The sequence below is a fragment of the Carcharhinus amblyrhynchos genome, chromosome 34 (genome assembly GCF_965287045.1).
Source record: "Carcharhinus amblyrhynchos chromosome 34, sCarAmb.v2.hapA, whole genome shotgun sequence".
NCBI classification, from domain to species: Eukaryota; Metazoa; Chordata; class Chondrichthyes; order Carcharhiniformes; family Carcharhinidae; genus Carcharhinus; species Carcharhinus amblyrhynchos.
The window spans coordinates 9,124,915-9,148,072 of record NC_137357.1 but is presented as its reverse complement, the minus strand read 5'-3'; the positions used below and the strand labels follow the sequence as shown (position 1 = coordinate 9,148,072).

The 23,158-nt window shown below is 44.3% G+C and overlaps 1 protein-coding gene across 1 annotated transcript in view; it reads right to left on the bottom strand.

Annotated features, from left to right (window-relative positions):
* Positions 1-5,093: 5,093 nt before the first annotated feature.
* LOC145361358 (secreted frizzled-related protein 1-like) overlaps positions 5,094-23,158 on the bottom strand; it is a 122,584-nt gene continuing 104,519 nt past the window's right edge. The window contains exon 3 of the mRNA XM_080217039.1: positions 5,094-6,868. Coding sequence (XP_080073165.1) covers positions 6,543-6,868 — 326 coding nt within the window. The 3' untranslated portion in view covers positions 5,094-6,542. The remainder of the gene's footprint in view (positions 6,869-23,158) is intronic.

The following is a 23,158-nucleotide window of genomic DNA, read 5'->3' as shown; positions in this document are numbered from 1 at the left end:
CACAGCCTCAAAATAAGCAGGGAGCAGTTTAGATCGGAGTTGAGGAGGAACTTCTTCACTCAAAGGGTGGTGAGTCTCTGGAATTCTCTGCCATTGAAGTGGTGGAGGCTACCTCGCTGAATATATTTAAGTCACGGGTAGATAGATTTCTGATAGATAGGGGAATTAAGGGTTATGGGGAGAAAGCGGGAAAGTGGAACTGATCCACTTCAGATTAGCCATGATCTTGTTGAATAGCGGGGCAGGCTCGAAGGGCTAGATGGCCGACTCCTGCTTCTATTTCTTATGTTCTTATCAGACAATTGAGCATGCAGGTTTAGGCATGATTGTATATACCTCATTTAACCCACAATTCTCATTCAACAAAATCTCACCCACAAGATAAAGCACTTGTACCCATTTGAAACCCTAGATTTCCGACTGGTGTTTCAGCATAACTCTGTTCCCTCCACTCTCGAATATGCAAGGTTATGCGGATGGCTTCTTCCAGGTTTGAGCCGAGGGCTAGTGATTTTAAACCCCTTCTCCAACCTGCATCTGCTTCTTGCTATTTATGTTATTTTGCCATTCTTGAGATACTTGCAGTTAAAGGAGCAGTTGCAGAATGTGGCACATACACCCAATGAGCAATTGCATATCCTTGTGATTGCACACGCCCTAGTGATGACAAGACTCTTATTATCGTCCTGGTTGTCAGCTGCAAACTTGGCATGGCATGAGGTGTGAGTTGGTCAAGATTTCATCAGAATGGCACCCCCAGCATGATCACAGAATCCCGACAGTGTAGAAGGAGCCCATCAAGTCTGCACCAACAACAATCCCACCCAGACCCTATCCCTATGTATTTATTGTGCTAATCTCCCTGACGCAAGGGGCAATTGATCATGGCCAATCAACCTTACCCATACAACTTTGGACTGTGGGATGAAACCAGAGCACCTGGAGGAGACCCACGCTGACACGGGGAGAATGTGCAAACTCCACACAGACAGTAATCCGAGGCAGTAATCCGGGTCCCTGGCTCTGTGAGGCAGCAGTGCTAACCACTGTGCCACCCTATTGTTTGATAACCACAGCTATGTCACCGAGTTAAAACAGAAAATGCTGGAAGATCTCAGCAGGTCAGACAGCATCTGTGGAGAGAGGATAGAGCCAGCATTATGGAATGTCGGGGGAACTTTTCCCATCCCACCTGCCACCGGAATCATATTGGATGTGGGGTCGGACCAGGCAAAGTTCCAAAAATCCCCTCCATTGGCCCTGTTCTCTCTGCACAGAGGCAGTCAGACCTGCTGAGATTTTTTAGCATTTTCTATTTTTGTTTCCGATTCCAGCATCCACGGTAATTTGCTTTTATGTCATTGAGGAGCCTTTTGCCCAAAGAATTGTTCAACTAGTGGATAGATCTGGAGTGAGCTGGAACTGGGACATTGGCCAGCTCAAACCTACTTCCCCAATCCTGGCTGAATGCTCAGGTTTTTAGATCTGGTTCATTTTGAGCAGCATCCAAATGAAGCAGATCTCCCATGCTAAACAGAGCACAGGCTTTTAAGTGTTAGCCCATCATAACATTTCACGTTTTAAGTGGCGTGTGAAAGGAATCGTGTCCGGGTCAGATGGCCAAGACATCATCAGGCACCAAGACCATACCTACCATCGGGCCACCATATCTGAAGCCTCCAGTGGGCAGCACGGTGACACAGTGGTTAGCACGGCTGCCTCACAGAACCAGGGACCCAGGTTCGATTCCTGGCTTGGGTCACTGTCTGTGTGGAATCTGCACATTCTCCCTATGTCTGCGTGGGTTTCCTCCAGATGTTCCGGTTTCCTCCCACAGCCCGAAAGACGTGCTAGTTAGGTGCTAAATTCTCCCTCATTGTACCCGAACAAGCGGCAGAGCGTGACAACTAGGGGAGTTCCACAGTAACTTCATTGCCTACTTGTGACGCTGATAAATAAACTTTATTTCCCCATGGGGTCAGGTCAATGAGATTCTAATCTCGAGTATAAGCATGTTATCATGTTCACGTGTTGAAGGAAATTTGTGGGCGATGTAAGCTATACCCAAACCAAGGCAAAAATTTGCATGCTCGATTGTCTAATACTGCACTCCTTACAACTGCAACATCCAAACAGAAAACTTATATCTTTTTCTTGTTTATTGTTCACCGCTGCGCCAGTCTCTAAGTTCCACCAAAGAAGCAAACTGAAATCTACACCAAAATCTCAGGGACTTACAAGGTTTAGAATTAGCAATGGAAGATGTATGATTGACTGTGTACCCACAGCCTACCCTGCTCACCTGTTATTACTTCACCTTGTTCATGTTGAGAAGCATTTGGTTTTCACAGCAGGGCAAAGGTGAAATCATAGAAACCCCACAGGAGGAGGCCATTTGGCCCATTGAGTCTGCACCGACAGCAATCCCATCTGGGCCCATCCCCGTTAACTCCATATACTTATCCTGCTAATCCCTCTGACCTACGAATCTCGGGACACTAAGGGGCCATTTAGCCTGGCCAATCAACCTAACCCGCACACCTTTGGACTGTGGGAGGAAACCAGGGCACGTGGAGGAAACCCACGGAGACATGGGGAGAATGTGAAAACTATGCACAGACAGTCATCCAAGCCAGGAATCGAACCCAGGTCCCTGGCGCTGTGAGGCAGCAGTGCTAACCACTGTGCCACTGTGCCGTGCTGAGGTTCAGAGAATTGTGGGTGCACATTTAACTCCTCCTGCCCTCTGACATAGCACATTGGAAGGGCCGGCTGTAAGGCTGTGACATCTGAGACAATGGCGTCCAAAGCCACCCGACACCACAGTTAGCAATTTCCACACCCTTTCTTCAAAATTTGACCCACCAGGTCAGCATAAGAATCACTTGCAGTATAATCCTGCTCCACAAAGGTAACAAAAATATTGTCCTGATAGGTGTCACATTTCTCTCATCTTCCAGTGAAGAGCAACAGCAGCACTACACGGTTGTACAACTTCATTGCATTTCCCAGGTGCAGGTTTGACAGATTTCCTTTCCCATTGACGCAGGACCTAATTACATTTGCGAGCCATGTGTTCACATTTGATTGAAAATTAACTTCCACCACTCTAGTTCTGACATAACAGAGTAATATTTCTTAAGACTGGAGCCCTATAAAGTTGACCAGTCACTTGGCATATGATTACACTTGGTACTTTCCAATGGTGAGCGTAAGCTAATTTTCGTTCCAGCTTGTTTTAGCCAGTGGAAAGTAACTGTGGATAAATTAGGATGTCACATCTGCGGTATAGGATTTGCATACACGTGAGGTAAGAATTACATTTGCCTCCCTAAGTCAGGGAAGAGAGCCAGAACCAAAGCCGCTTTTACCTCCCACTTTAATGCTGCGTACTTTTGTTTCCTCCTCAGCTGCGTTGAATTGAATGGTTTAAAATGAATATCTTCTTTCCTTCAAATGTCAGACAGAGGATTAAACAACTCTTAACATTTTTGTTTGCGACACATGCAATTAATTATCATCGAATTACCCGAAAAACCAGTTGCTCTGAAAAATATGGATCCACTTAATGTGGACATCACTTGATGGAGCAACTGCTTCCATGTGCAGACAGGCTCGCTTTATGTGGTAAAGGCTCTGGTTGGGAAGTTACAGGATTTCATTTCTGCATTTTGCTTGATTATTTTTGGGGTTGACCATTCCTCTGCAGTTAAGTGAGTAAAAAAGTGAGATTGCATCTTGGGTTTGAATCTCACAAACAGCTCTTTTGAGATATTTTCTCCCCATCCTTTCCATTTCTTTAAGTTATCAGGGAATCCTGACAGTGTAGAAGGAGGCCATTCGGCCCATCGAGTCCGCACCGACCACAATCCCAGAACCCCAACTATTTACCCTATTCATCCCCCTGACACTAGGGTCAAGGTAACACGAGCGATCACCCTAACCCACACATCTTTGGACTGTGGGAGGAAACCAGAGCACCCGGAGGAAACAGACATGGGGAGAACGCGCAAACCCCACGCAGTGACCCAAGGCCGGAATTGAATCCGGGTCTCTGGTGCTGTGAGACAGCAGTGCTAACCACTGTGGCGCCCCTGTTCTCCTATTCTGTTCTATATCTTCTCCCCTGGGATGTAGGTATGGCTGGGTGGGGCCAGCATTTTCTGTGCATTCCTAATTGGCCTTGAACTGAGGGGTTAGCAGAGTCAATTTCAGAGCGGGGGGTTAATGGTCAACCACATTCTTGTGCCTCTGAGTCACGTGTAGGCCAGACCAGGTAAGGACGGCAGATTTCCCTCCACAAAGGACATCAGTGAACCAGATGGGTTTTTACAATTAGCGATGGTGATTCCGTGGTAAGCAATCTGAAGACTAGTTTCAATTCCAAAATTTTTTTTAATGGTTACTTTGAATTTAACATTCACCATTTGCCGAGGTAGGATTTGGACCCCTATCTGTAGACAATTTTTCTAGGCTCTTGATTACGAGTCCATTGATATTATCACCACACCACCGTCTCCCTGTTCATATGGCTATATGGTTGCCTAGCTGAGGCGTGGCTCCAGATATCACCCAAATGGCTTTTTTTTGAATGGAAATGACAGGAGGGCTGTTTGGATGTGGAAGGAATCACCTCAGCTGAATTACGCAATTCCTGACATTGCCAATCAATGATGGAAATTTGGGTTGACTTTTACTTTGGCCCAGCCATCTCAGCATTGGACGGGGAACAAATCTTGGTCCTTTTCTTTGGGCGGTGAATTGTCCAGAGTCATGTGGCGAGTTCTCCTTCCCTTGCAACACCATTGACAATAGAAGCCCAAAAGACCAATTGACCACCCACCCCCCCACCCCTCACAGCTTCTTGATCTACATGACAACAAACTGCTCAGACACAATTCCAACTGGGGGGCAACACAAGCTGGATGTAACCAACTTTCCTGGTTTCTGCATTGCAATTCTCCTATCTGAAGATCACCAAGGTGAATTTGTGAAGTGATTTGCAAACGCAAAGTCTTACCTTCCCTCACTGTGATGCCCATCAAAAAAAAAATCAATTTAAAAGGATCAGATTTTTGAAATAGGAAGCAAAATTCAATTTTTGAACCAATTTATTTTCAAAAAAGCAGGTCTAATTACAAGGAACTACAAAGGAAGCAGCTCTTTAATCCTTACAATTATCCAAACTGTTTGAAATAAGTAAAATAAAGTCAGTTGAAAGCAATACTTCTCCAGATACTTTGTCATGGCAAAATGAAATATTCACAGTGCACTTAGATCAAAAAAAATGCAACACACTTACATCTTTAAGCTGTGTTTCTATGGCCTTAATTGTATTAGCTTTTAAGTAAATGAACTAATTAAAAAGATGAAAATAAATCAATGTGATACAGAAATGCCATTGTTTTACTGAACGAATGTAGTAAATCTGTAAAAAAAAACAAATGATTATAAAAGCACAAAATAATAAATGAAAGAAATGAAGAAGCTGCTGATATTTGATTGTAATTTACAAAACTATTTTGTTCCAGTATGAAAATCATCTTGTGGCAAACACCAACAGCAATGAAGTCCTAACTTTAAAAGCGTGCAACTTATAACCGCCCTAACTCTTGCTCTCAAATCTACTCAGAATAAAATTTAGTTCTTACAGACTCTGCTCCTAAGTTTCCTAATTTGTCCGTTACAAAAGGCTACATTTCTTCCCCAAATGCTGAGTGAATATTGAGCGGTTCAAAGCCGTCAGTCTGTAAAATATGAAGCTGCAGTGCCAGAAAGAGGTGGGAGTCTTGGGCAATGGTCCAGTTTCTACAACATGCGAGATTCAATCAGCCTTTCAAGGAGTTTTCTTTAATCATGCAATTGCGCTGAAGGACAAAAGTGATGATCAGATATTAATTCTAATCTGCCACAGTGAGCGTTTTCAGTTCAGCGTTTTCGGCAGAGGGCCAGCAGTCTGCTGACAACTTGGTGTGCACCCAGGAGCCCTTCAGCAGACCTGAGATTCCCAGAGGAACCCGGCACACTCTGTCCCTGGCCGATTACTCACTCGCGCAGATGTGAATGCTCTGATCAGTAAAACTTTCAAGCCTGTGCTTTTTGTCTCTTGCGGTTTTACGGAGATTGTTCAGGAATTGGATGTGGGGGGTGGTCAAGGCTAAATCAGTTTTGCTAATGTTCCTGATATCATTCCTATCTCTGACTTCAATCTACTCGCACTTTTGAAGGACGTTAATCATGATTCTCTTCTTATTTGTCCAGACAGTTTTGGATGCCATTTAACTAGCATAAAAAACAGAGTACATCCTAACACCTCCCTTTTAGATTCCTCTCTCTGGCTTAATAATCTATGCTATTGAATTTGATTAACAGAAAGAAATGAAGAATCATTTTCATTACACACAGGCTCTAAATAAAAGTTGAAAATCTTAATTCAAAAGGATCATCCTATTTTATAGAAAAAAAATCAGTTTAATTTTTTTTTAAAAAAAGCATGTGCAAGTTCAACAGTTGTTGTCTGATGAAAGAACAAGGGCAGATAATCATTTGAAGACACCCTGGAATGTTGGACAAACGTGAGTCTTCATTTTCTTCACAGCTTTTTTGACTTCCTTGCTCTTTTTGTCCCACCTGTGGATAACCGTCAGGAGGTTCTGTTTGTTCACCTTGCGGCCCATAATGAGGAAGTTACTGTTGAGATTGTCCAGCTGGTGGCAAGGACAGTCCGCCCCATTCTTAATGTACAAGGTTAGCTTCTTCAGGTCCTTTTTCTTAAGTGGTCCGAGTTTCAGAGGCTTTTTCTTCTTCTGTGGTATGATTTTCCGATCTCCGTTCTCCTTCTTGACTTCTTTGATCTTCATTTTCAGAGCTTGAATAAAATAGCACAGGTGTTAATTGGAAGAGGCAACAAATGTGATCTTTGCTAGTAATGGGCAACATTTTTATTAATCTCCCTTTAATAGGTGGAAATTCTATGGACTTTGTGCTTGGCAATGTACTTCATAGATGGATGTTTGCTTTCAGTGCGATTTACAACCATACATAGAAACTAGAAGCAGGAGTAAAAAGTTAAAGCTAATTTTTTAGTCACAAGTCGGCTTGCATTAACAGTACAATGAACTTAGTGTGAAAATCCCCTACTTGCCACAGTGCAGAGCCTGTTTGGGTACACTGAGGGAGAATTTAGCATGGCCAGTTCACCCAACCTGCACGTCTTTGGACTGTGGGAGAAAACTGGAGCACCTGGAGGAACCCCATGCAGACATGGGGAGAATGTGCAAACTCCACACAGACAGTGACCCAAACCAGGAATCCAATCTGGGTTCCTGGTGCTGTAAGGCAGCAGTGCTAACCACTGTGCCACCGTTCCATCCTGTAGGCCATTTGTCCGTTTGAACCTGCTCAGCCATTTATTTTGATCATGAATGATCATCAAATTCAATATCCTGATCCCTCCTTCCCCTCTTTACACACATAGCCCTTTGGCTATCCCAAGAGCTATCTCTAATATCTTCTTGCAATCTCACATTTTGCTTAATTATTACAAGCATTTGGTGCTGTTTGTAAAGATGAAGTTTAAGCTTAGCTGCTATCAACAGAATTTCTTCAGATTTCAGGAAAATTATTTCAGGAAAGCAAGAAGTTTTTAAATAATCCAATCTGCAGGGTCCACTTTGGCTTGTTTTGGGACAACCTATATTTATAATGTTTGTAAAATGTTTGAATGGACGGAAGCTACAGGATAACATGTTTTTAAGAAGGGGCCGAATGATGTAACATTTACAACACAATCAAATAAGCAACTTGGGCCAATTGTGTCATGCTGGTCTTTGTGCTCCATGTGCCAATTCCCATATTTTTCCATTCCTTTCTCCCTCACATCTTCCTCAGAATGCATCTCTGCTGTTCACCTTCACCACTCCATGCGAAAGCAGGTTCCACTCTCTAAACCGCTCTCTGGGTAAAATAACTCCTCCTGCATTCCTTGCTGGATTTGTTCATGTATCTTCTACAGTTTCAGTCTCCCGCATGGGCAGAAAAATCTCTCTATGTCTAGTCAAAAGATGTTGGCAAGCTGCCTGGGCTCTGTTACAACCGGCATTTGAGCGCACATTTGCTCATCCTTTCAAAAGCAGAGAGAAAAAAAAATTCTCCAACATGCTTTAGTAAAATTCTCCCTTAAGTTACGTGTGATCTGGTGAACCTCGACTACACTGGATGCTTCAGACAACATGCGTGTTGAACAGCTGCAATCCTGTGGGTGTGAATGTGGCACTGGCAGACAAAACCCGAAGACATCCAGTCCACTTCCTCACATGGTCCAGGTTTGCATACTCTCTAACTCTGCTTCATACATATTGGAGAATATATATGTCAGATTTTGTAATATGCTGTCCTCGTTAATCTCAACAGAATGTGTTGCTTTGATGCTTTGCTTGTTAATGTAGTTTATAACTACCATTCCAGTCACGTAGCCAGACAAAGTCATGGAGTGCTTCAAAATGATTTGTTGAAGGACTCTATAGTTATAGGACTCTGACTTGGGTCATCAAGGCCATTCAGAATACAGAAATACACAAGCAGTGAGAGTCTCATATTTGATTGCAAGCAATTACCATATCCCAATCAAGGTACAGGAGTTATCTGTAGCCACTCAATTAGATTAAGCTTACGTCATACATAAGGTACAGATATCAAAACCAATCACATCACCTTACGCTTGCTTAAATATAATATCCAATCTGTGTGAGGTTTTAATAGCATCAGTAGGGTATTGTTCCACGTATCTTTGGGTACCCCAGCTACGTCTGAATGTTGGAACACAAATCAATCCTCCCATTCCCAATGACTGGTTTAATGGCCTCTCCCAGAATAAGACATCTACCTCCCTTTCAGGTCTGTAACTCGGAGTCATTCACCTGACAAAGGAGCAGCACTCTAAAAGCTAGTGGCCTTTGCTACCAAATAAACCTGTTGGACTTTAACCTGGTGTTGTGAGACTTCTTACTGTGTTTACCCCAGTCCAATGTCAGCGTCTCCACATCAAGAGAAAGATCCACAGCCCATGCCATGAGACTAGTGTCTCAGAGTCTTCTGAATCTAAAACTTTGCACAACCATGCTGTGTACATCCAGTTATTGGTTCAGTACAACTCTGAGAAGCAACTCCTCTCTTTTCCATGACGATGCACAGGTAACTTTTTCATTCTACTTATTATTACTGGACACGACCAGTACTTTTTTTTATTGACCATCATTCTCACATGACAACACTCAAAGCAACAGAAAGCTTCCATATTCCTTGTGCTTCACTGCAACTCCAGAAGGTTCCAAAGGGCTTTTCAACCCAAGGATTGTGTTCGAGTCCAATGGAACCTTGGGAGTCAGTTTGCCCAGTGTGAAGTCCAGCCCCAGCAAATGACTGGTTCGTTCAGTCTTCCCTTGTTGGAGGTACTGGTTAGGAAGGCAACGTGAGCCATCAGACTCCTGAAACGGCAAGAACTTTCACAACACCCAATCGTTATCAGGAGAACACGGTGTGACAAATCCATCAGGTTAAGTTTCAAAGTCTATTTTCAGATCTTAAAATATTATTTTTGGCACCTTTTCTCCAAGTGGAATGCTGAGCTGTTATTAGATCCACAGGGGATGAAGGGTGACTTGGAAGAGCTACTGAGCCCAAGATTCTGAAAGTGCTTAATTAACATTGATGAAAATAATAATTAACCTGAAGGGCTTCAGAAGTGTTGTAATTTTAACTGTATTTAATGTTAGTGCCAGGAGTCTGAATTTACAGGGACGTCATTTTGTAACAGGTAATCAAAATATTGAACAGAAACAGATACAAAAAAAAATTGCCTCTCAGAAATAAAATTTATTAAACACTCATCTTTTCAAAAGATTCTTTGATATGACCGTGAATCACAGCTGCAGAAAAGTTAAGTTTGTTTATTTATTAGTCTCACAAGTAGGCTTACAAAAACTCTGCAACAAAGTTACTGTGAAAATCCCCTCGTTGCTCCACTGCGGCACCTGTTCGGGTAACACTGCGGGAGAATTTAGCATAGCCAATGCACCTAACCACATCTTTCGGACTGTGGGAGGAAACCCACACAGACATGGGGAGAAGCTGCAGATTCCGCACTGACAGCGACCCAAGTCGGTGATTGAACATAGGTCTCAGGCACTGTGAGGCAGTTCTGCTAACCACTGTTGTGTTTGACATCTGAAAACTTATTTTTCAACATTCATTGATTTGTATTTCAAATCACAGAATCCCTATAGTGTAGATAGAGGCTATTCTGTTCATCGAGCCTGCATCAACAACAATTCCACCCAGGCCCTATCCTGTCACCCCCACTTATTTACCCTGCTAATTTTTGCCAATAATCTCCCTAACCTACACATCCTCAGATACTAAGGGGCAATTCAACATGGCCAATCCACCTAACCCGCACATCTTTGGACTCTGGGAGGAAACTGAAGCATCGGGAGGAAACCCACGCAGTCACAAGGAGAACATGCAAACTCCCCACTGTTACCCAAGGTGGGAACTGAACCCAGGTCCCTGGAGCTGTGAGGCAGCAGTGCTAACCACTGTGTCGCCCAGATGGCAGTGTTGTGAACTATAGTCTAAATCAGGGAACCTTTTGAAAGTAAGATCAGAAGATCCTCCTTATGCCACCCCCCCCATGCCAAGCTATAGCAGCAGTCATACCTATTCGCAAATCATACGCTGTGTAGAATCAATAAACCCAATAATGTCATAAGATGTGCAAAAAAATTTTTTAAAGAAAATGTAATTTATTGATAAAAATCCACTTTCTTCTAAAAATACTTTTTAATGTAGGCTGATAAATGTGTGTCAGTCATTCATTAAAGCATCAACAGCAGAAACTGCAAGAACCTGAAACCTCAGTCATGGTTAGATGGATTAGCCATGGGAAATCTGTGGGGTGATGGGGATAGGGTCGGTGAGAGGGCCTGGGTAAGATACTCTGTTAGAGAGTTGGTGCAGACTCGATGGACCGTATGGCCTTGACTGCAATGTAGGGATTCTATGGTGCTGTCAAGTGGGATTTACTGAAAAGTTGGGCTGACTCCATGAAAATTGTCAAGGATTGGGTCATGCTTGTCCCTTCAATGGAATGAGCCAGGTCCAGAATATCACCTGTGGGCTTGCAACCTGAATGAACACTTAAAAAAAACTCCCAAAAATCAGAGGCCATGAGGTGTGGGACAGGAAATGTTGGATATTGGGCTGGGGGCCACCATTCTTACCCCCTACCAGGCCTCTGTGTGAAAATCCAGCCTAAAATCTCCCTTTAAAAAACATTATGTTGAATGTTGTGGAACTAATACAGACAAAGGTACTAAAGGCAGAAATAATTGATTTTCTTTTTCTTCATACTCATGGCATGAGCGTTGAAGGCAAAGCTGGCTTTTGTTGCCCATCTCTTATTACTTGAGGTGACTTTCTTGAAGTGCTGATAACACGGTTGCTCTGTCTCTTATTTCAGCAAGATATTTGTTCATCTTCCCAGCGACCGAAATACTAAGCCATTCCCTCCCACTATCTATTCAGCTCCTTGCAAGACCCGGTGAGTGTCGTTAGTGCCTTTTGAAGCAATCTGCTCCAAAACTCTTGCTGGCAAATCCATCCTACAAAGAGTGACACAGCACAGCAACAGGCCCCTTCGGTCAACCAAGCCTGTGCCGATACATGGTTTCTATCCCTCTGTTCGCCTCCTGTTCATATGTCTATGAAGATACGTCTCAAATGTTGCTAACGTGCCAGCTTCCACCACCCTTCACTGGCAGTGCCTTCCAACACCCACCACCCTCTGTGAAAAACTTTCCCCGAAACTTACCCCTTCTCATTTTAAAATTGTGCCGTCTTGTAGTTGACCTTACCACCTTGGGAAAAAGTAAGAGCTACATCACTGCAGAACCAAAATTTCAAAACATTTCCTTTCCTTTTGGAAAAGAAGGATATTTCTGAAGAAAAATTGAACAGGAACAATAAACACATTGCACTTGAAACCTACTGATCACAGATTAGGGTCCTATTCATGTGGAAATAATCCAAGGTGCTGATGCATTGAATTTATGGTTCTGCCCTCTTGAGTTGTGCAAGAAATGCTGCTTTGTTTGAGGTCATCACTGTTGGCATCAGAGGATGAATACAGAGGACATTGCTGCAGGAATTCTCCAAGGCCCAACTGTCTTCATCTGCTCATTAATGACTTTTAGGCGGAAAGTTTGAGGGGAAGCTATTTACTGATAATTGCAGCTTTCACTTCCATTCCCGATTCCTCACATCATGAAATAACATCTGCCTGCATGCTGTTACAACTGGACAACCTGACTTTGGACAAGCAAATGACAAGTTATATTAGAGCCGCACAAGTGGCTGATACTGAGCAGTTGTGGCACAGTGGTACAGTGGTTAGCACTGCTGCCTCATAGCACCAGGGGCCCGGGTTCAATTCAGGCCTTGGGTCACTGTCTGTGGGGAGTCTGCACGCTCTCCCTGTGTCTGCGGGATTTCCTCTGGGTGCTCTGGTTTCCTGACAAGCTCCAAAGATATGTGAGTTAGGTTGATTGGCCATGCTAAATTGCTCCTTGTCTCAAGAGGATAAATACATGAGACTAAGGGGATAGGGCCTGGCTAGGATTGTTGTCAGTATGGAATTGATGGGCCAAATGGCCTCTTTCTGCACTGTAGGGATTCTATGATTCTATGCTCTGGTTCCCTCCCACAGTCCAAAGATGTGCAGGTTAGGTGGACTGGCCGTGCTAAATTGCCCCTTTGTGTCCCGAAATGTTTGTGTCTGGGGCATTTGTGGGGTGAATATGTGGGATGGGGCCCGGATGGGGTGCTCTGACGGAGAATTGGTGCAGACTCAATTGGCCAAATGGTCTCCTCTGCACTGTAGGGATTCTATGATTTCCAAGTCCAGCCACTTCCCCATTCAAAAACATTACCGTCACCTTTGCCTTTTCCAGAACAGCCGTAAGTGCTGGTCTTTCCATTGAGATCTATCTCCCGAGAATGAAAGACATGTTGGGCAGAATTTTCTAGCCATGCTCGTGCCTAGACTGGAAAATCCCAAAAGTCAACAGACCCTTGCACGGTCCACCCCCCAATTCTCGTGGCGGGCGGGCGGAACAGGAAAATTCTGATCGTTGAATTCATACTAAGTACTTTTAGTCTGGACGTTGTCTACAGCCTCCTGTCCTTACATGTACTAATTTAGTTGTTTATTCTGAACCCAGTTGATACCATAATCTGTATCAGACCTGGTTGCAAGTTTTACTGCAAGCTTGCCAAATTTTTCTTGGGATAACTTACTTGATTTAAAAAGAACTATAAGAACACACACAACTTGATAGATTTGTTGAATGCCTTAGTCTTTCACTATCTGAAAGCCTGACTTGTGGAAATGTTTAGATGTTGTCAGTAGTGCATGTTACGGTTTGTCTTGGTTGAGAATGCACGTGATTACACAATGCTTATTTCTTTGCCTGGCTGGGTTGGATTTGTTAAATTTTGGGCCCCCCCCAGTGGTTCGCAAGGTCGATGTCTAATGCATGGCGGCCACGATCATCTGAAAGAAGAGAAAGGCCAACCTCAGACAGGAAGGCAGTAGAAGTGCTGCGAAAGGTCTCTGTTGCTTCATGGGGGAGAGAGGAATAGTGCAACGGTGACCAGATCTGATTTTCTGCTAGAAAGTGCACTTATTGATGTTCATCAGCCCCAGCCCTTACGCCACTGTCTGACTTGCCACTTACACTCATCAGCCGTATTGATGAGATACAAACCAGGGGCGGCACAGTGGTTAACACTGCTGCCTCACAGCGCCAGGGACCTGGGTTTGATACCCGGCTTGGGTCACTATCTGTGCAGAGTCTGCACGTTGTCCCTGTGTCTGCATGGGTTTCCTCTGGGTGCTCTGGCTTCCTCTCACAGTTCAAAAATGTGCAGGTTAGTTGGATTGGTCATGCTAAATTGCTCTTTAGTGTTGGGGGGGATTAGTAGGGTAACTGAATGGCGTTACAGGGATGGAGCCTAGGTGGGATTGTTGTCACTGCAGGCTCGATGGGCCAAATGGCCTCTTTCAGCACTGCAGGTATTCGATGATTTTCCCCCCAAGCCACATCCTAGTTTGAACCATGATCTGCATGAGAAGAGAAATTGGTTGAAGGTTGGTGCTATATATTCATGCAGTGCAATGTGACACATTTTATAACCATGAAATGGAGCATCATGTGTTTGGAAGACCACATGTGGTACGCACCCGAAAGAAATACACCACTTCATGGGCAATGCCTCTTAACATAGGGCGGCACAGTGGTTAGCACTGCTGCCTCACAGCCCCAGGGATCCGGGTTCGAACCCCGGCTTGGGTCACTGTCTGTGTGGAGTTTGAACGTTCTCCCGTATCTGCATGAGTTTCTGCTGGGTGCTCCGGTTTCCTCCCACATTCCAAAGATGTGTGGGTAGGTGGATTGGTCATGCTAAATTGCCCCTCAGTGTCAGGGGGACAAGCCAGAGTAAATGCATGGTGTTGTGGGGATAGTGTCTGGGTGGGGTTGTGGTTGATGCAGACTGTCGTTTTTTTAATTCTATTCTGCCTTTTCCATCTCCTCCTCCCCACTCCTCTACACTTTTGGTGCAGATATTGTCTACCCATGACCTTCCTGCTGTTACCAATTAACAGTGCACCCTAATTAAGTGGTGCCATTACCACAGCATATTTTGCAGAAGAATGCTCCAAGCAGAGAAATTTGCTCACTGGGAGTTCATATCCGGATTAATTTTAGCGTCAGAAAATCACAGTGTTCGTCCCAGTACATGTTTTACCAACACAGAATCCTAGAATCCCAACCATGTTGAACGAGGCCATTTGGCCCATTGAGGCTGCACTGACAACAATCCCAGTCAGATCCCATCTCTGTAACCCCACATTATTTACACTCCTCATCTCCCTGACAGTAAGGGGGTATTTATCATGGTCCATCAACCTAACCCATACATCTTTGGAGCGAGGGAGGAAACTGGAGCAACTGGAGGAAACCCACACAGACACGGGGAGAAGGTGCAATCTCCACACAGACAGTCACCCGAGGCCGGAATTGAACCTGGGTCCCTGGCGCTGTGAGGCAGCAGTACTAACCACTGTGCTGCCCCAAAATACTCTTGGGCTCGGGCAAGGCTTGTTGAACACTTCTGTAAAACCAGCCTTCAGGTCTTCAAGCTTATACAAGGAAAAATACTACCTTTTGCAGACAATATGCCTCAGAATATATATATTTTTGTGGTGAGCCTGGATATTTATTCAGAATTGTTGCCTTCGGAAGTGTAAAGGGTGAACATCAGAAGCAACAGTGTTGTAGAATCAAAGGAGTGTACACTGCAGAAGAAGCCCTTTACAAGAAACACCGGAAGTCCCACCTAATCCCATCTACCAGCACTTGGCCCATCACCTTGAATGCTATGATGTGCCAAATGATATTACAGATACTTTTTAAAGGGTATGAGGCAAACTGCCTTGACCACCCTCCCAGGCAGCACATTCCATCACCACCCTGTGGGTAAAAAGATTTTTCCTCACATCACCCCAAAACCTCCTGCCCCTCACCTTGAACCTAAGTCCCCTGGTGACTGACCCTTCAACTAAGGCAAACAGCTGCTCTGTCCATGTCCCTCATTGTCTTGTAATAATACAGAACTAAGGAACAGATCTGGAGAGAGGGCTGTGCAGGGTTCCTAACATGTATGTGATGATGTGAACAAACAATGGTTCAAACAAACTACAGCCTTCAGTAGCAAAATCCTGAAGAATTCCATCAAGACTCCAAACATAAGACAAAACTGGAAGCATTGCAATCAGCCTAAAAACAATAGTGGGGACAATCTTACTGGTTTATCCGTTGGTCTATCGGCATGGTGAAAAACCATGTTCGTGCCTGGTTTCTCGCCTCTCACGATATTCGTGGCACTGTGAAGCCGGCATGATCAGCCTCGCGCGAGGAACGGGAGCGGTGATCAACCGAGGGGTGGGGAACAGGGACAGTGATTGGCTGGGGAGGAGGGGGATAGGGGCATTGATTGGGAGGCGGGGGTGCTACGATTGGGGTGGGTGGGACGAGATGCCCAGAAGGGAAGGGGAGTGAGATATCTCCCAGTATATTATCTTGAAAACAGTTTGTGCACTGGGGGATTGGCGCATGTGCAATGGTGCCCTCTAGCAGTCAGCAGCCGTCTTCCCAGCGTGAATAGACTCCATCCACTCCCCCTCCTGGCGAGAATCACACTTTGCCTTTTTTTTTCTCTTAGTGAGATCATGTCTGAGAGCATGTCCAAAAGATGGGTATGATTCTCTCCCGTTTTCATGCTTGTTAGGCACTTAGAATATTTTTAATAAGATCACCTTCAATTTCTCTGCTGGCAGCACTAACCAGTTTGGCCTCCAGCTGGAGTATTGTATCCAGTATGGGACCAATACAACTCAGGATTTGGAAAAATTTTGCCAGATTTGGAACAAGACTTGGTACGAGAGGGTGTGAGACTTAAGTAACTTGAAGAAACTCAAGACCGGGATTGTTTTCCTCAGAGCAGTGAAGGTTAAGAGGTGATTTAATGGAGCTTTTCAAAACCACAAAGAGTTTTGATTGAGTGGAGAAGGAGATTATTTTTATTTCCTGTGGCAGAAAGCCAAGAAATGAGAGGAAAGTCCATTTAAGATAATTGGCAAAGAACCATCGGTGAACCAAGGTGACATAATGATGCAGCAAGTTTTCATAAACTGGGATGCACCACCTCAAAGGGTGGAAGAAGTAGATTCACTAAATTTCAAGACACACCATGTCATAAATGTATGAAAGGTCAAATTGGCGATGGACGAAAACACAGGATGAAATAGTTCGCTCTTTCAAAGAACTGGTATACAGTCTTGATGGGCCGAATGATCTCCCTTGGTGCTGCACATATGACTACTATGGTGGCAGAATCATAAAATAAAACAACTGGGGGTTGTCTGGGGCCAGGGGAGGAAGGGAGGGGGTGGGGGGGGGGGGGGGCGGGGTGCAGAGGATGCTGGGTCACTGTGCATTTACTAGTCCACAAGCACCTGAAGCAACAGTTCATTGATGGTTACCCAAAATCTTTCCCACCTCTTAGAGAAAGGAGAATAACAGAAGCAACCAAGCTTTTGCCAATGCATCCCCAGAAAAGGCAATCTCACAGAATGTGGCAATTGGGAGGGACTGAGTGACCTTCCTGTCAATACCAGGTAAAAGTCGACTGCTTTACCCAATGCCAGACATTGTAGATGGTGAACATGGAGAAGAACAGGCAGGCTTCAGACTAACACATTGTGCTGAGCAGACTTTTACACAACAGCGCATTCAGAGAATTCCTACAGTGCAGAAGAGGTCATTGCACCGACTCTCTGAAAAAATGGCTGGAATTTCACCGGCCTATCTACCACGGGAAGCGTGGGTGATGGGCGGAGCTTCAGAACATCCACTGATTTTGGGTGGGATTTTACGGTTTCGGGATGAGCGAGGCTGTAAATTCCTGCCCAGGATCTTATCGAGGCCCCCTCCCCTGCCCTATCCCCATAACCGCACACATTTATCTTTGGCTTATCCCCCTAACCTGCACATCTTGGGACACTAAGGGGCAATTGAGCATTGCTAATTCCCCTAACTTGCATATCTTTGGACTGCAGAAGGAAGCTGGAACACCCGGAGGAAACCTTTGCAGACATGGGAAGAATGTGCAAAATGTGCAAAGGGCAGCATGATGGTTAACACTGCTGCCTCACAGCGCCATGGACCCGGGTTCAATTCTGGCCTCAGGTCACTGTCTGTGTGGAGTTTGCACATTCTCTTTGTGTCTGCGTGGGTCTCCTCTGGGTGCTCCAGTTTCCTCCCACAGTCCAAAGATTTGTGGGTTAGGTTGATTAACCATGGTCAATTGACCCTAGTGTCAGGGGATTAGCAGGGTGAATAAGTGGGGTTGCAGGAATAGGACCTGGGTGGGATTGTGGTCGGTGCAGACTCAATGGGCAGAATGGCCTCCTTCTGCAGTGTGGGAGTTCGATGATATGATGGATTTGTTTACATTTTAACTGCAAAGCAATTAATATTTGTGGTCCCTTTGGAAACAACTGACTTGAAAGAGGTACAGTAAAATGTCTCACAATACCAGGTTAAAGTCCATGAGCTTTCAGAGCACTGCTCCTTCATCAGGTGAGCCAAGAGGTGGGTTCACAAACACGGCATATATCGGCAAAGGCATAATTGCAAGATAATGGTTGGAATGTGAGTATTAACAGGCAATCAAGCCTTTATAGGTACAGACAGTGCAAGTGGAGAGCGGGTTAAGCACAAGTTAAAGAGGTGTTTATTGTCTTAAGCCAGGACAGTTAGTAAGATTTTGCAAGCCCAGGGAAGTCATGGGGGTTACATGTAGCGTGACATGAACCCAAGATCCAGGTTGAGGCCATCCTCATCTGCGCGAAACTTGGCTATCAGTTTCTGCTTGGTGATTCTGTGTTGAATGAGGTAACGAGCATAGAAACTCAACGTACCAAATTAATCTTAAAGAGATCTAATCATTGACCAGATTAAGCTTCCAGCTTCGTTGTGGCCAGATGGTGTCTTGCAATGAAGACAAGAAACTCAGTGCAAGAATAGGCAAAAAGATTTTCAACATTAAATAGATTGACTACAAAACTTAGATTCTGCAACACAAAATGTGCTCTCCTGTAAGATTGTGAAACTTGGAAATTGAAAACCTACCAAGGGAAATGACACCTTTGATCCCACTTGTCTTTGAAGGATTCTCAGCATACACTGGGCAGATTTGTTTTCCCAATTCTGAATGAATAAAATGTTCAGAACACCCCCAGATTCACCCATCATCTGAAGTAGATGGCTCAGCTGCTTGGCCTTGTCATCTAGGTGTCCAAATCACCAACAACCTGTCCTGCTCCCTCCATGCTGATGCTATAGTTAAGAAAGCTCACCAATGCCTCTACTTTCTCAGGAGGCTAAGGAAATTCGGCATGTTAGCTACGACTCTCACCAATTTTTACAGATGCACCTAGAAAGCATCCTTTCCAGATATATCACAGCCTGGTATGGCTCCTGCTCTGCCCAAGACCACAAGGAACTACAAAGGGTCGTGAATGAAGCCCAGTCCGTCACACAAACCAGCCTCCCATCCATTGACTCTGCTGCCTCAGAAAAGCAGCCAGCATAATCAAAGATCCCATGTACCCTGGTCATCTCTTCCACCTTCTTCCATTGGGAAAAAGATACACAAGTCTGAGGTCACATTCCAATCGACTCAAGAACAGCTTCTTCCCTGCTGCCATCAGACTTTTGAATAGACCCATCTGATCAATCTTATTAAGTTGATATTTCTCTACACTCTGTCAATGACTGCAACACTACATTCTGCACCCTCTCCTTTCCTTCTCCCCTATGAACACTATGAATGATATGTTTTGTCTGTGTAGCGCACAAGAAACAATACTTTCCACTGTATCCCAATACATGCGACAATAATAAATCAAACCAAATCAAATCTGACTTCTGACATTGTGAGCTGCCCATCAATTCATACAACAGGCGCTTACTAGTCAAAGGTGACCCAGGCTGTCACAGTCGAGTGCCGGAATTGAATTGCCTTGCTCGCCCGAGGCTCGTAAGATCCCGTCTGAGGCCAACGGAGAATGTCGTTCTGCGAGCCTCCCCCACCTTGCTTCTGGGACAGGCGAGGCCGTATAATTCCGGCCGAGATCTCCAGCTGGTCAGTTGACACTGGAGCAGCACAAAAAGATTGGCTGTAGACCGGAGACACAATGAAGTGCTTTGACCCCCTCGTAAATCCCTAAGCTGCCGGGGCTACTGAACTGAAGTAATTCACCATTATTTTTATGGAATCCATAGTACAGGGTAGCATCTGCTTTCACTGCACAGTCACTGTTGTCACATTAATGTCTCCATTCATGACAGCCATGGTTCATCGCTGTCTACAAGTCAGACATAGTAGGTTAAACTCGAGACATGAGCACACAATCCCGGCTGAGATTTCAGGACATTGCCGAGGGAATGTTGCAATGTTGGTGTAATTTTGGATCATCAGTTTAGCCGGTCAGTCAGCACAGAAGCTCAAGGGACCAGATTCATCTCAGAGGACTGTCATCATTGACCTGCATGACAACACCTCAATGCACTGCATTGGATATGAAGCTCAAGGTCAGGAAATATACTATATAAATGCAAGTCTTTATTTCCTCGTTAAATACATCCTGTGCACATGTGATTTGTGGCACATACCAACTGCAACTTCTTCGGCCATAAGTTTTATTTTAATGACTGATCTTATGTTTAAAGCACCTCCACGGACAATTCCATTGTTGGTCATCAAACATCGCGTTTCTTATGCTGCATGTGTCAGAATAAAAGGGAATTGTTTGGTAAAGACTGTAAAGCTGTAATGAATAAGCATTTACATTAAGCGCTTGTACTTCTGTTTAACATCTGTGTATTTTGTTTGCATTTTAATTGCGTAGCAATTAGTCCTTGTGGTGTCTTTGGAGACAACCGACTTAAAAATGTTGGTGACACAGAAACTCCAGGGATTGAATTAATCTCGGAGGGGCTGTAATCATTGACCAGATTAATCCTTAGCTTCACTGTGGTCTAGATGGTGCCTTGCAATGAAGGCTCCTCCAGGCTCATTAAGATGACACCATCCAGCACTGACTATTTAAATTTGAGACAAAATGTATTTTAACATTGACAGAACGGAAAACTGTAAAACAAAGCACAGACTGTTTGGGGGAAAAAATTTTTTTCAATATTTTGCGCTACACAGATACAATCACTTCAGACCAAGTTAGTCATGTCAGAGCTTCTTTCGCAATACTGCTTATGACGCATTTGCGTAGTGTTCATCTGGCACTGCAGAGAGAAGATTACTGAGCTTGCTGGACTATTAGAGTGTTCTAACACTTAGGGTGGCACAGTGGCACACTAGTTAGCACTGCTGCCTCACAATGCCAGGGACCCTGGTTTGAATCTTGGCTTGAGTCACTATGTGCGTGGAGTCTACAAGTTCGCTTTCCTGTGTCTGTGTGTGCTTCCTCCAGGTGCTCCTCTCACAAGTCTGAAACATGTGCTGGTTAGGTGCATGGGCCATGCTAGATTCTTTCTCAGTGTACCCAAACAGGCGCCGGAGTGTGGCGACTCAGGGATTTTCACAATAACTTCATTGCAATTCATTTAATGTAAGCCTACTTGTGACACTAATAAATAAACTTTAAAACTTGCACTGTACCATATTTACAGATGGATTGTATGTACACAAAAACTGAGCTTGCTTATTTCCTAATTTTGTTCTCTTTAAAAATTGGTTTTCAATCTATTAAAAGAAAGGAACATGAACAGCACCCTCTGTATTACTGATAGCTAGAATCATACTTTCAACAATGCAATAATTATTTTCGCTGCAAGAGTAACTGTGGACTTCTAGTTCTGTACAGACTGGGAAACAATTGTTGCTGATTGTACACGTGATACCTGATATTGTGTGTTCACCTCTGAGCAATCACATCTGAAAAATTTCAAGGACTCGATACAATGGAATGGCTCCCAGCTAGTTTGTGAACTGCTCCTTCTTACACTCTTTCGTCCACCCACTCATCACCTCATGCACATTTGAACCCTAAATGTTTCACCAGCCACTGCTCACTCACTTGGCTCCCTGCTAGAACACAGAACATAGAACAGTACAGCACAGTACAGGCCCTTCGGCCCTCGATGTTGTGCTGAGCTATGTCCAAACCCAAGATCAAGCTATCCAACTCCCTATCATTCTGGGTGTGCTTCATGTGCCTATCCAAAAACTGCTTGAAAGTTCCTGAAGTGTCCGACTCCACTCTCACAGCAGGCAGTGTATTCCACACCCCAACCACTCTCTCTGAGTGAAGAACCTACCTCGGACATCCCACCTATATCTCCCACCATGAACCTTATAGTTATGCCTGCTTGTAACAGCTACATCCACCCGAGGAAATAGTCTCTGAACATCCACTCTATCTATCCCCCTCATCATCTTATAAACCTCTACTAAGTCGCCTCTCACCCTCCTCCGCTCTAAAGAGAAAAGCCCCAGCTCCCTCAACCTTTCCTCATAAGACCTACCCTCCAAACCAGGCAGCATCCTGGTAAATCTCCTCTGCACTCTCTCCAATGCTTCAACATCCTTCTTATTGTGAGGTGACCAGAACTGAATATAATATTCCAAATGTGGTCTCACCAATGTCCGGTGTAGTTGCAGCATAACCCCACCTCTCGTCTCACTCCTCAGCCTGACCCTACAACCTCCTGCTCATCCCTGGGTCTCTGCTCTTGGGAAATCTGGTGATAGCTACTATAATTATCGTATTCAGTGCGCATTTTTTCCCACCACTCGGGTGAACAGTGGAATACCATTCATTCTGGAGCTGGCCCAAAGTGAACTCAGTTAGTCAGCTCAAGTGTTTCCAAGAATTATAGCTTCAGAAAGGGAAAAAAAAACTAATGCTTATATATTTCCTGAGAAAAAAAGTTGTTCAAATCATTCATTTTGTCTGCAGGTTCAGAGTACGTTGAGTCAAAAATCATGTGGTGCAAAATTGCAAGCCTATTCCATCAGATTGTCATTAACTATTCAAATAAAAGCAAAATATTATAGATGTTAGAAATCTGAAATCAAAACAGAAAGTGCTGGAAACACTCATTTTGTCTGGCAGCATTTGTGGAGACAGAAACAGAGTTAATGTTGAGTCCAAAATGACTCTTCTTCAGAGCGAAGAGTGGTAGAAATCTGATATGTTTAGATAAGAGATGGGGGTTGGTGCGGGAAGGAGACAGGGGGGTGAAAACTCCTTTCCATTTAGTCTGCTTCATTTTCTTGTCCCAAGTTTTCTTGTCCCACGCCAAGTTTTCCCGCAGCGTACTCAAACAGCTGCTGGAGTGTGACGACTCGGGGATTTTCAGTGTTAATGTAAGCCTACTTGTGACACTAATGAATAAACTTTAAAAAAAATCTCCCTTTAGCTCTGAAAAAGAAGCACGTGGACTTGTAATATCTC